The 13,099-nt window shown below is 51.1% G+C and overlaps 3 protein-coding genes across 3 annotated transcripts; all 3 read left to right on the forward strand.

Moving 5' to 3' along the window:
- Window positions 1-3,298: 3,298 nt before the first annotated feature.
- SPSK_05922 (protein-serine/threonineeeee kinase) lies at window positions 3,299-6,169 on the forward strand (the record flags this gene model as incomplete). Its single annotated transcript, XM_016732630.1, has 4 exons — window positions 3,299-3,315; window positions 3,407-5,510; window positions 5,585-5,684; window positions 5,760-6,169. 4 exons carry the CDS (start codon window positions 3,299-3,301, stop codon window positions 6,167-6,169), a joined length of 2,631 nt encoding a protein of 876 aa, XP_016592562.1.
- Window positions 6,170-7,617: 1,448 nt separating this feature from the next.
- SPSK_06421 (Ran-binding protein 1) lies at window positions 7,618-8,718 on the forward strand (the record flags this gene model as incomplete). The annotated part of the gene is made up of 5 exons (XM_016733127.1): window positions 7,618-7,650; window positions 7,770-7,934; window positions 8,006-8,267; window positions 8,331-8,459; window positions 8,543-8,718. The coding sequence occupies 5 exons, from the start codon at window positions 7,618-7,620 to the stop codon at window positions 8,716-8,718; spliced, it is 765 nt and encodes a 254-aa protein (XP_016592563.1).
- Window positions 8,719-10,328: 1,610 nt separating this feature from the next.
- On the forward strand, window positions 10,329-11,211 carry SPSK_06523 (transcription initiation factor TFIID/TFIIF subunit; the record flags this gene model as incomplete). Its single annotated transcript, XM_016733227.1, has 4 exons — window positions 10,329-10,381; window positions 10,437-10,585; window positions 10,654-11,046; window positions 11,129-11,211. The coding sequence occupies 4 exons, from the start codon at window positions 10,329-10,331 to the stop codon at window positions 11,209-11,211; spliced, it is 678 nt and encodes a 225-aa protein (XP_016592564.1).
- Window positions 11,212-13,099: the final 1,888 nt, after the last annotated feature.

Raw genomic sequence — 13,099 nt, forward strand, 5'->3', positions numbered from 1 at the left:
AGGGTGGCAAAGGTATACATGATTGCACCAGAGAAGAAGCACAGCCTCGTCTATTCCAGCTTCATTCGCTGCCCGTTATTCTCATCTTCCGTCACCCGGTCGGTTTGAATATCCATTTGTATGTCTTCTCTCCGTATTATTCAACGGCTTTATCTGACGGACAGCCGGCAGAAGAAAAAGGCAGAGTATCGTACGACTCTGATACAATCGACCGTAGATCTTTAAAGATGGGAACCCATGGCAGTTCTAGAAACGTTGATCCAAGAGGGCGTCCAACTCGGCATCAGGGTAGAAACACATGACGTGCGTGGACTCTCGGCCAGTGTCCGTGCTGACGGACAGGGGCGGGAGCTGGTAACCTGTAACCCGATCCGCAGATTGGAGACGAAGTGTCCTGGGGTAGCCCAGTGTGCAGGCACGAAAGTAAAAGCTTCTTTCCCTTTCTGTTCCTCAGAGGTTCCTGCTGCTGAACCCTCCCTCTCTGTACCGCCGAGGATGGCAAAGTTCTCATGCATGGAAGTTTTCGTTCTGATCGTCGGCCGCATTGCCTGCATGCTCTTAACCTTGCCACATTGCCAGCCTCCTGTCAGGTTGCACGCCGTCGATTCTCATAAAACAAGCCCTCCAGCTCCCGATTTGTGCGGCGCGGCTAAATAGTCTGCTCAGACTAGGTGGCTTTGCAATACCAGCAAGTTGCCCACACGTGCGCGACAATAAAAGGAACTTTAATATTTGATACTGGTTCCCATTTCCAACGTTCAGAATCAGCGTGCAGGCACGCAGTTACGTAAGCCGGTGAAAGCATCAAGATGACTATTTTACAGTTAGTAATATGTGTTCGATATGCTGCCAAAAGAATGCAACGTGCTCATGGACGATATTTAAAAACACACGTAGCGCGCAAGGGTGCATGGGCAATCGACGGGGAACCACCAGCGTAGCACCACAGTGACAATGTTTACATGTCGTACGGAACCATCCATACAAAGCACCATATCTCGCATTTGTTTCCAGGAAGCGAAGCCGTGAAGAAGGCATTGTCGCGTCGTCCTCGGCAGCAGACACGGGTAAGAATGGGTCGTTGTAAAGGCATTTCATGGCTCGGAAATGGAGCGCAGAGTCTCTATACATGCAACTCACCTTCCGAGGAGCCAAAGGGAAGCAGGCCTCGAGGCTAAAGAAGACGCTTCGACCAGAAAAAGGACCAAATAGGCTAGTTGACATGCGCTGCTGTGACATGAAAAGTAGCCGACCGTTGGCTGACTGTGAAACATTTCGAGGAGATACTTTGTAAATATCACAGCCCCTTAATTCTGAAATAGAGCCCGCCTCCAGCTTGTGCAAGCGGCCCGAGAATGGCCTGGACCCGAGTAGCCATGCCTGGCCAGATTAGGAATGTAAGATTATACGACAGATCACGGTTGCGTCCGTCTTGGGCTACACTTTCGACGTCTGTACGGTTGGACATAAATGTATCGGACGGGTGTGTTGTGCGAGGCAAATGAGGGAGCCTAAAGTTGCCAGAGGTGAGTGCTGAGAACGTCGTGGCATGGTAGCTGAGTATCGTACATCGCATCGTATGATCAGATCACAAAACATTCCGAGACTGTCGAGATTGCCCACCTCCTTCTGTGCGTCTTCCTCATCTTCTGCAATAGTACGGAATATTACTGCGTACAGAGCGAGAAAGTCCAAACAGGAAACGAAAATTTGGCGCGTCAACCTAGGGGATCCAAAAAAAAAAGCAAACAACGGTCTGATTTCTATCAAGTAGCAACCTAGACTCGTCTTTGCAGGAACAAGGGGTAGAAGCCCTTAGCCAAACCCCCTCCTTTCGTGCCTTTTTTGCGCCATGCCCCGCTTGCACATAGCGGGGTACTTGTCGATGGCGGTCGTCGACACAACGAACCACAAGGGATGAGGGGTGCTCGGATGTAGCACATTAACTGGGGCACACCCCCTTCTCTACTGGGGGACCTTGTTTCACTGACCTCACCGCAACGCCTACTCATAAGAATCCAGTTGTCTCTATGGCTGGCCAGTAGCCAGTGCAACATCTATCCTTCAGCGCGGCCTCTGACAGACGCCAGGCTACTTTCCACCTTCCACGCTGTGCCTTGTCTCTGTTGATAAGTTGCTCCTCCGTTAGTACGGAGTAGTCTCCGTTCACGCTAACCTGACGCCCACCGGCCAGCCGCTGCCGCCACCCACCAATTCCCCTCTTATCCACCCACTACGACGACCCCTGGTTCGTTGGGTTGTGTGCTTTCACCCGCCGACAATCTCCCCTGTCGGCCATGGTCCTTCCCACCCGCCCCTCGCTCGTCTCCTTTTCTCTCTCCACCGCCCAGTACATGTACTTGCGCACACTATTCCGGCCACCAACTAGAGAAAAGCCCAACGGCGCCCGCAACGAATCACCCAGAAAAGGACCGTACAACTCGACCGTGAGAGAAACACGGGCTCTTTCTCAATTCGGTCAGTCGCCCTACTTGCTTCTCTTTCAACTACTTTCCTGTCACCGCCCGACCTTTCTTTGTCTGCTTCATTGCCTACAGCCTCGCTCTTCCCAGACCAAGAAGAAACCAGAAAAACGAGAGTAGCAACCTCTGGCCGTTCTCGTCCGACTACAACGACAGTGTCCATAGCGTTCTTTTGCAAACCCGCCTTGTCCACCGCCTCCCTTCGTTCCTCTACATTCAATCCCGCATCATTTGTCTCTTCTCACTTCTTGTCGTCTCCCATCTTGCCAATTCTCGAGACCAAGCCATCTGCTTTTCAGCGTCGCCGCCGTTCCGCCCGTCTTCTGTTCCCTCCCGCTGCGTGCTTCCTGGCTCGCTCTTTCGACCAATGCTAGCTTGAGACTGTTCTTGCTCGCGACCAAACTGCACGCGGGACGACCTGCTCAAAACCGCCTCTCCAGGTCCAAAGTCAAGGCTCTACTCTTTGCTTATCACTCCTCCAACTCCCGGTTCACAAAGACCACCAAGGCAGACAACGTCATTCCGCTTCGTCGATTGCAACGAACAACATCCGTTATCCCCCTTGCCTGTCGCTTTTCACACCTCTCCGTTGCGTTCTCAAAGGACGCCGTTCTCGTTCGGCGGGCTACGTTGGGGTTTGTTCTCAAGTCGGCTCGTCGATATCTACTTTTGCATAGTCGTTCTTCCAGTCTTTCTTGGATACTCGTCGTCCAAACAGTAGAGGAAAGACATTTTCGTTTTGCTTTCCTCCCTATCTTTCTCGGCCTGTTTCTAGCTTCTCCTTTTTTTAATCACCAGATATCACCGCCGTCACAATGACTACACAAAACGGGTAAGTAGCATACACCTCTCTGTGTCGCTGGAGCGGCCTTGCATCGCGCAAGTGATGAATATATCGACGACTGACCGGGCTCGAAATCTAGTAGCATCTATACCACCGGGCAGTTCATGAACCCAGGCCCGGCGCCCCGTCCACCAACGGACAGACCGCGCTTGAACTTGACGCCTACGTCCAGCATCCAGTCCAACCTGTCTGGTCTGACAATTAGCTCGCCCATTCAACGCTCGGCTTCGTCAACGTACTCCGGTTCGACAATTTCGCTCCCGCTCGGTCGTCAAAACTCCAATGTTGACGGCCAAGGGGGTGTTGCTGTGATCAAAGAGGGCGTTGCTCAAGTTAAGGAGAGCAAAAACTTCATCCAGCCGTGGAAGCAAAAGTTTCTTGTCTTGCGGAAGGAGGCGCTTGATTTCCACAAGGTCGAAGGCGGCAAGGTCTCATACACACTGTTTCTCAAAGACGTCATCAATGTCGGCCGAGTCGAAGCTGCCGGTACCATTTTCGAGATCAAGCGTCACTCTAACGGATCATCAACAAGCCCTGGCGACGACGATGGTTCCATTCGAACTCTCCAGATCCGCGTAAAGAGCGACGACGATCTGTACGAATGGATCGACTTCATTTACGCCCGCTGTCCCGGAATGGGCGGTGTGAGCAACCCGACCAACTTCTCCCATGCTGTCCACGTGGGTTTCGACCCCAAGACCGGCGAGTTTGTCGGCCTGCCGCCCGAGTGGTCCAAGCTGCTCAACTCATCCGCCATTACCAAGGAAGATTATGAGCGCAATCCTCAGGCCGTGTTCGAGGTGCTCGACTTCTATTCCGACCTAACCAAGCGTGCCGAAAACCCCAATCAGTATTCGAGCTTGACGCCAACTCCACCAGCAAGTTCCATGCAGAACAAACAACTCGGCTACTCAAGTGGCGCATCAGTCGCACCACCCCGTCCAATGCAACCCGCCCAGACTATGCAGCAGACTATGCAAACTCGCAACCCCAGCAACAACTACCCATCTTCGAACCCTGCTCAGGGCGGCGCACATGTCCGCCCTTCTGCCTCGGAGGCTCAGCAACAGCGCCAGCAAATGCAAAACATGGCCAGCAACTACGTGAACAATGGGTCACCCCAGCAAGATGATCTACGCCAGAAGCAGCAGCAGCAGCAGCAGTACGAGACAGCTCAGCGGCAGCGGATGATGGAAATGGAAGAGCAGAACCGCAGAGAGCTGGAGGCGTACAACGCCTCATTGCCGAAGACGAAAGTTCCTTTGGCCCAGCAAGAACTCGGCGGGTTTTCCGGTGGCTCATCAGGCTCTTCAACGGACCGCTTCAACCCCAGCCGTGCGCCGCCGCCGGCCCCTAAGCCGGCCCAGGCTACCAGTTTGCGCGCCCAGCGTCCCGCACCAGCACCGCCCTCCAGCGCAGGTGGCTCTCAACGTCCAACTCAGGGTGGTGCTCCGCCGCCCATTTCGCGTGATCCCCCTGCTGGTCAACCGGGACAGGCTCCACGTATACAGACACGCCCAGATCAGCAGCAAGCCACCGCTCAGCGCTACCCAGCTAGCAACCAGACTGCTTCGGGCACCCCGCGTGCGAATGGCCAGCAACAGAGCCAGCCGCCATCACGCCTACCTGCACCTGTGAAGCCTCTCAATGTGGGCCCCAAGGCTGCCCAGCCAGCGGACGGCGTCAAGGCTGCAGAGGCCGCATTGACTGCCAAACCGCCACCGGAGCGGAAGCAGGATGTTCGCCTGTCGACAATGTCGGAGAACGAGGTCATGATTCGCCTCAAAGAGGCCGTTTCCAAGGACGACCCAAACTTGTCGTACTCGAAACAGAAAAAGATTGGCCAGGGTGCATCTGGCTCGGTTTATGTCGCTAAGGTCAAGGAAACCGCCGTTTCGCCCGTTGCACGCACCATCCTTCGTGAACAGGGCAGCCGGGCTCAGGTTGCTATTAAGCAAATGGACCTTGCACACCAGCCCAGAAAAGAGCTGATTGTCAACGAAATTATGGTGATGAAGGACAGCAAGCACCGCAACATTGTCAACTTCCTTGATGCGTTCCTTCGCAACAACAACTCTGAGCTGTGGGTCGTCATGGAGTACATGGAGGGTGGCGCCCTAACAGACGTCATCGACAACAATCCAGTCATTACTGAAGATCAGATCTCTACTATCTGCCTTGAGGTACAATTAACCGTGTTTCTTTGCTATTCAACAGTCAACATTTTTAATCGACATACCTAACAAATCACTTCTAGACTTGCCGGGGTCTTCGACATCTTCACTCTCAAGATATCATTCATCGTGATATCAAGAGCGACAATGTTCTTCTTGACGCTCGTGGAAATGTCAAGATCAGTAAGTACCAAACAAAAACAAAAGTTGGATGCTACTTCAAGAATCTGGCGAAGATGAGCTAACTAAGTACAACAGCCGATTTTGGTTTTTGTGCCAAGCTCACCGACACTAAGAAGAAGCGCGCGACGATGGTGGGCACTCCGTACTGGATGGCACCCGAGGTTGTCAAGCAAAAGGAGTATGGCCCCAAGGTCGACATCTGGTCTCTGGGCATCATGGCTATTGAGATGATCGAATCCGAGCCTCCTTACCTGAACGAGGAGCCTCTCAAGGCCCTGTATTTGATCGCTACCAACGGAACGCCGCGCCTCAAGAAGCCTGAGAAGCTCAGCAAGGAGCTCAAAGCATTTCTGTCTGTCTGCCTGTGTGTCGATGTCACGAGCCGAGCTTCGTCACAGGAGCTCCTTGAACACGACTTCTTGAAGCACGGTTGCCCACTTGGTAGCCTTTCGGACCTTCTTGCATTCAAGAAGCACGCGAAGTAAAAGCATAACTATAAGATTTTCTCCTGCGAAGGTGGAGAACTGACACTTGATTATTTCTTTCGTCGTTTCGTCCATGTCATTCAACTACAGGTTCCGTTGCTTTGTTGCAGTTCGTTTTGGCTTTTGTCTACCTTCTATTCTTCTCAACCACCGCACCCTCCCTCTTCGTTCTACATCACTCTCGTCGTCATTTGGCCCTTGCCTCATTTCGCGGCTCATATACACTTGTCAATTGCATGCGTGTGCCAATCCTTGTGGTCGATTCTATGCTGTCATTGGTTTTTCCTTTTGGTATTCCCTTTTCTTTTGATCGCTGTTTCATTCCCTCTTGTCATCTGCCCGGCATCTGTTTTCGTTTCATTTTTACTTGACACATCTTCTCCGCTGCCGTTGTGCAGTTTCTTCGTTTCTTCGTCTTTTTCACTTTTGGAGGGTGGGAGGGCGTTACAGGATCTCAAGAAGGCTGTTTCCCATTCCATATATCGAGACAATTCGGAAAACAACAATTTTTTATTTGTTCTTTCTACTTGATGGGGTTTTAGAAGTGACTTTACCGTAGGACTGCCACTATCTCAAGTAAAATTTAAATATAATTTGCGCCATGCCTCTATCTTAGAGGAAGCATAATGGACAGCGGGAATAATACTAAGGCCGGGATCCCGCATGAATTTTTCTTTCGAAATTATGTAGACCAGAACTTCTACATCGCACTCTTGCTCTGACGATTGAATGCTATCGCTTATACATTATGGCATTATCAAAGTTGTCAGGTTTTCATCGTGAAAGCCAAACATGCGAAGGAAGTTGTCGGTGAAGTAAAGTGGGTCAGATCCATCCAAACATTTTGTTTGTCAGTATCCCGGAACCCCTGCTACGAAGGTACCATCCTCCCTGACTTTGGTTGACAAGGTACCCACCAGTGGTCTTTGTGGCCCCTTGCCACTCTCCTTATTGTCAGGCCTTCCCCTTGCTTGCCACCTCTGCTAAGAGCAACTTTCCTGTGGCGCTGTGGTAGACTTTACATACATCTGGGACTACGGCTTTTAGGAGGGGAAGGAGGGGTCATTCATACTCTGCAATCTTAACTTTCCCCGGACAACCAACATCAACAGCGAAAAAAAACTGAACCCAGAAAAACCAACCAAACCCATACAGTCGCAATTTGGGAAAAGGTGAGCTGCCACCCACCTCCTTTGCCACACAACGTTTGATTTGCATGCCCTACCTCTAAAGGAGCAAGAGAAAGAAAACTCCGCACAACGCAGCCTGGTCGCATTGGATATTGACAGTAGCTCTATTAGGCACCATCTCTTCCTCTCCGTTCGCGCGCACCTACAAAACTCTCCCTCGACTCGAAATCCACGTTCAAATCCTTGCAGCTTCGGCCAGCTGTCCATAACTTTTCGAATATATCCATTTTTTGATTCACATCTTTCAAATCAGCCATCATGTCGGGCGCCGAAGGCACAGAGGTCCCTAAGGTAAATTGTCTAAAGGCTATATCGTCTCACCACTGCCTTTTCACGCGCATTCAGTGTTCGCCGTTTGGTATGGGCACATGTTGGACATGCTAGCTGACAAAATCTTCACTTGTCAACAGACTACCGAGGAGCAGCCGGTCACTTCGTCCGCCGTGTTCTCCATGTTCGGCGGTGGTGCCAAGAAGGAGAAGAAGGACGACGACGAGGACCGTGGTGATGTCTCCGGCAGCAACAAGGCACAGCGCGAAGCTGCTGCCGCTGCTGCGGCCGCCGGTGGCGATGATGTGAGTACTGCCTATATTTCGATTTTGCACAATCCAACCATGCCAACTAACACACTTTCCCTCTTGCCCAGGACGATCAGGTCCCCGAGTCAGAGGATGTCCACTTCGAGCCCGTTATCCGGTTGACCGAGAAGGTCGAAGTCAAGACCAACGAAGAGGCGGAGGAGCAGACGTTCAAAATGCGCGCCAAGCTGTTCAGATTCGTCCGTGAAACCAGCGAGTGGAAGGAGCGCGGCACGGGTGACGTACGCCTGCTGAAGCACAAGGAAAACGGCAAGACTCGCCTAGTCATGCGCCGGGACAAGACCCTCAAGGTCTGTGCCAACCACTACGGTACGATTGTCCACGCGGTCTTGTCTACACAATTTGACGCTATATACTAACCTCACTTCTCAGTTTTGTCGGATATGCGCCTGTCGCCCAATGTTGGCTCCGACCGCAGCTGGGTTTGGAACACCGCTGCTGATGTGAGCGAGGGCGAGGCTGAGGCCATGACGCTCGCCATTCGTTTTGCCAACTCTGACAGTACGTCTCCGTCTCTGGGTTGCCCAGTTTAGTGTCTTGTATACTCGTCAGTTCCCGTTACTAACGTTGTATGTGTTTTTCAGACGCCAACCAGTTCAAGGACGCGTTTATCAAGGCCCAGATTGAGAACGGTGCCCCCGCCGAGGCCTCCGGCGACGTCGACGACGATGACGAAGAGGAGGCCAAGGAAGATTCTAAGGATGAGGCCAAGAAGGAGGAGAAGCCGGAGGTGCCAGCTGAGGCGGCCAAGGACGCATAGGGCGTTGGGCCCCTTTATGGTGTCCCATTCTAGCAGAAGCGAAAAGAAAAGAACTTTTCTAAACAGACACTTCTTCCAGCCAGAAGAAGCTCTACTTGGGTACCAATGTTTGTTGTCAACTCCCCCAACCTCCCACGAAACCATATTTGCTGTTTTCTGCCAAGCTCCTCGACACTACATGAAACCCTGCACTTGCTTTATGCTGCCATGTTAGTAACTCGGCAGCATGCCTTCCAAAAGTGAACATCAACACTACGCATCTCTCATTCTAACATAAACCCCCCCCTGACCATGTTGCGATATTGTTCTCCTCCACCCTTTCGCCCCCCATTGATCCTTTCGAAATATAGCTGCCGAATTATCAGATCCGTTGCGGCCTCTGCTTCAATACGGGCCTATAAGGATCAGTTAGACGATGGTTCAGCAGGAAACATTACTCCTCAAGCCTTGTGAGAAGGCACATGTTATTTGCAAACGCGTCGCAGTATATGAAGGAAGGACCTGAGAAAACACCAAAAAGAAACAAAGTTCCCACGACACCTAGATAGTTGGTTAATACAATGTGTGCGACTTCCTAATAGTGGTGCAACTGATATAAAAAGGGGTCATTTAAATCGTCGGAACATAAAAAGAACAACGAATCAAGAAAAAAGAAACGATGTGCGTTTATTAAGTCCAAGGAAGCTCAGCTGCCAACCATTGTTCTTCAACTGAAAGCATGAAAGGCGGGGGGTTCAAGCACATTCTTTCACACTGTTCCTCAGCCACAAACCCAAACAGCCACACAGAGAGATTCGTCTAACCTAAAATAAAAACTGGGGCATACTACGCCAGCGAACGTCTCAAGGTCGCGCCGCTTCGACCTCAGTACGTGCGAATGCCCATTCACATCCTTACGCGAAGTTAAAAGCTGTACGAATGCCGCAACGAGTTCAACAACGCCCTCCAAAGATAATTAAGACCTGCGACGGCAACGATTGAAAATCAAAAACCCCCAAGAAGAGAACGAGACCCAGCGCCAATTCCCAGTAAAAACGAGCCTGGGTTTGATGAAGCAGACACCCAGTAAGTGCACAAGCGTGTGTTGTCTTTCACCTGGACTTTTGTCCTGGTCTTGCTCAAAAGAGCCCCCCCCCCCTTCGCACCCGGTGCCTGCTCCTCCACCTGTTCTAGCTCGCCTCGACTCGCGCCTTGCTTTTCCTTCCATATAATTCTCTCCCCGGCCATTGCCACAATCAAGCCGAAGACGACTGACTCCACGCCCAGGCAAGAAAAGGCCGAATCGCGAGAAGCTTGGAGATGTGAGAACGAACTGGGAAAGGAACTAGGACAGACCGGATTTCGGTCCGAGCCAGATCTCAACCAACCTAGACGAGTTCAATGTCGCTTGTGCCAGTTCATGTACAACCATTGCTGACATACATCACATCCAGTAGCCAGCTTACCCTCAAGACCGTACTAGCAACCGCCACGATGATTGTTGAGGTACAGCGACCATAGCAATGCTTCCCTTCCTGATTTTCGGCTTATTTGGTCAATCACGACTCAATTCTAACCTTGTCCCTCTCGAAATCTAGCGCCGTGTCAAGCTCATCACAGAGCAGCACAACATGTTAGTCGTTGCCAAGAAGACCCTTGCAGAAACCAAAGCTGTAGCACATTGGTTCGAATATACTGGCTCATATTGGCTAACAACGGAATGCGTTCTTGCGACACAGCCCAAAGCCTCCTCAGATGGAAGGCTACCCGATGAAAGAATGGACCGTGGAGGTCTACATCCTGGATGAGGCGGGCAAAGAGAAGCCGGCCCGTTGCTTCCAGAAGGTTGTTTACAACCTTCATCCTTCGTTTGAGAGCCCAGTACAGAGTACGTTACGCGCAGTTGGAGCACCGCCAGATCCATTCCAGAATAATCTGGCAGCTAATGCGACGCAGCCTTCCATGAACCGCCGTTCAAGTGCACCAACGAAGGCTGGGGTGAATTCGAGATGACTATTGACTGCTACACAACGGAAAAGGGCGGCAAGCAGTCTATCCTCCACGACCTAAACTTTGCCGAACCGACATACGAAAACATACACACTATCCAGTTCAAAAACCCGTCCCAGGCTCTCCAGGCGATTCTGCGCGAAACCGGCCCTCTACCCACCGACGAAGACCGCAAGGCGCGGAAGGTACAGGATACGACTACAAAGAAGAAGAAGACATACGACCTGGAAAAGATGGCCGATGTCATCCCACGACTCAACGAGGATGATCTACTTCACATTATCCAGCTGATCCATGACAACAAAAACGACGATACATACATTATGAACAACCCCGACGGTGCGTTATCTGTGTTTATACCCTCTCCCCGCCTTAAGAAATTCCAGTTTGTGCGTTTACTGATGTCGGATCGTATGTGCAGCCGGCGAGTTCTCCATCGACCTGTATACCATGCCTGACAACCTGTGTCGGGTAATGTGGGAGTTCTTGGTACGCATCACCTGACCCATTCTCCCTCGCCATGCTACCCAATATTTGTGCTATGCCCTTGCACCTCGCAGAACCTTTCCGCGCCGATCTAAATACCTAACGTAGCGCAACTTTAGAGCCAATCCCCCGAAGGCCATCGTCTCCGATAAGGCCCGATACCGTCGGGCCCCGGTGAGGACACAGCCCTGGCCGTGCATGTGCTCTGGGTTTGTACGACATAACCCTATGTTTTTGCAAACATATTCGTGCGATTCCTACGTGAATAACGCATTCAGGTGCCCGGCAACCTTGCCGGCTCGTTCAGTTTATCTTTGTCAAATTGTCGAAATGAGCCAGGGCTTATGTTGTGTTTCATGCATGGCTTCATGAATCTACTTTCTTATGTACATTACGGAGGGCAGCCTATGCGCTTTACATTATTCTTTACTTGGTCGGGGATAAAAGGAACCTTTTATAAGTTGTTGTGGTGCAGTTTTGGGGCAGCGTTAGGTATATTTTTGGTGTGCGGTTTTCACGGTTTTGGTGATTTTGGTTTTGTTTTATCTTTCTTATCCATTCTCACTGCATTGTTGTGTTGTGGTGCTTCTTCGCTTTTCGTGTGTCTTTGGTTCCCTTTGATACACGCATCTTGACTTGGCCGGAGGGCTGTAGGAATAAGGTCATAGGAACACGGCATATGTGATTCGAGTCGTTCTTATTCCCCTCGGTTTTGTGTTTATGTGTTATGTGTTTATGTGTTTTATTTTTCTCATATCGCCGCCAGTCTCCAGTCTACCTAGTTTAAACCTGGCGTTTGTATAGAAACCGGTGCAGGTGATGGTGGCGCTGGCTACCAGATTAATGGGTTGCAAAAAATACTACAACAAGCCACTCGTGTTTCCGCATCGAAGTAAAATCTGAACAGGAGATGATCCCACTCCCACTGGCGTCTGCCAGCCTCACACAGCCTTGCATTCGAGAAAATTCCTCGTCGCAGCTATACACATGGTAAAAGTGCTGCTTCCAAGCGGCCCAACCGTGTCTTCCAAGATAGACCAACCTAGACGGTTTCACGGCCAACACATACCGTTCCATAGCGTGAACGGAACTGTGTTGATTTACCATGCAATGGCTGGTGCGGTTGTGATAGCTTATTCACGGTGAAACGACGAGGCTTTGCTGACTGTCCAGAACCCAGACAACAATATCTGCGGCCTACCAACAAACTTCTACAGCATGGAACAAACGCCATGCGCTGGTCATATGACCCTCTTCAGGTCTCTAAAGGGCTTCCACTGGTCCCTGCCAGTTAGCTTGCACCTTCAGCCTCAACGAGCATAGATTACGAAGAAAAACGAGAAACAACGCGCTTGTTCACTCTGAAATCCCAGGCTCCGCTCGTCCCGCCCCCGCTCCTTCCAGTTTTGGAACCATGTGACCTTGCACCAGCCTCAACAAGGCATCTCAAAGCCAAATTGCGCTCGCTCCCAATTTCTCGCTTTTACCACATAGATCAAAGTGCCCGTTGGACCTTGTTATTGCATTTATTTCTTGCATTCCGTTTTGGTCAAATCCGCCGCACAGTCGCAGGCGGTCTCCGCTGCTCTTTGATATATGTAATACTCCGCACGTCATGTGCTGAAAGTCACTAAGAACCTGTCTGCGCCCAGCTAATTCTGGTAGCCTTCGGACCCCTTAATTCTCTCTCCAGTTATACAAAATACTCGCCAAACACCTAGCAGCACACCAGCCGGCTGGCCCACTTACTTCCATTTCACGCTTTTCCCACTATTATTTGCCCATCGCCGCACTTTCTCTCTTTCACTTCCCCCATCCACTGATCCTCTCGCCAAACCCGTCGCAAACCGACAGAAACCATTTAATCCCGACAACGCCCCGGCGACCTAGACCCCCGGATCCAACG

The sequence above is a fragment of the Sporothrix schenckii genome, assembly GCF_000961545.1.
Source record: "Sporothrix schenckii 1099-18 chromosome Unknown Cont38, whole genome shotgun sequence".
Classification (NCBI taxonomy): Eukaryota; Fungi; Ascomycota; class Sordariomycetes; order Ophiostomatales; family Ophiostomataceae; genus Sporothrix; species Sporothrix schenckii.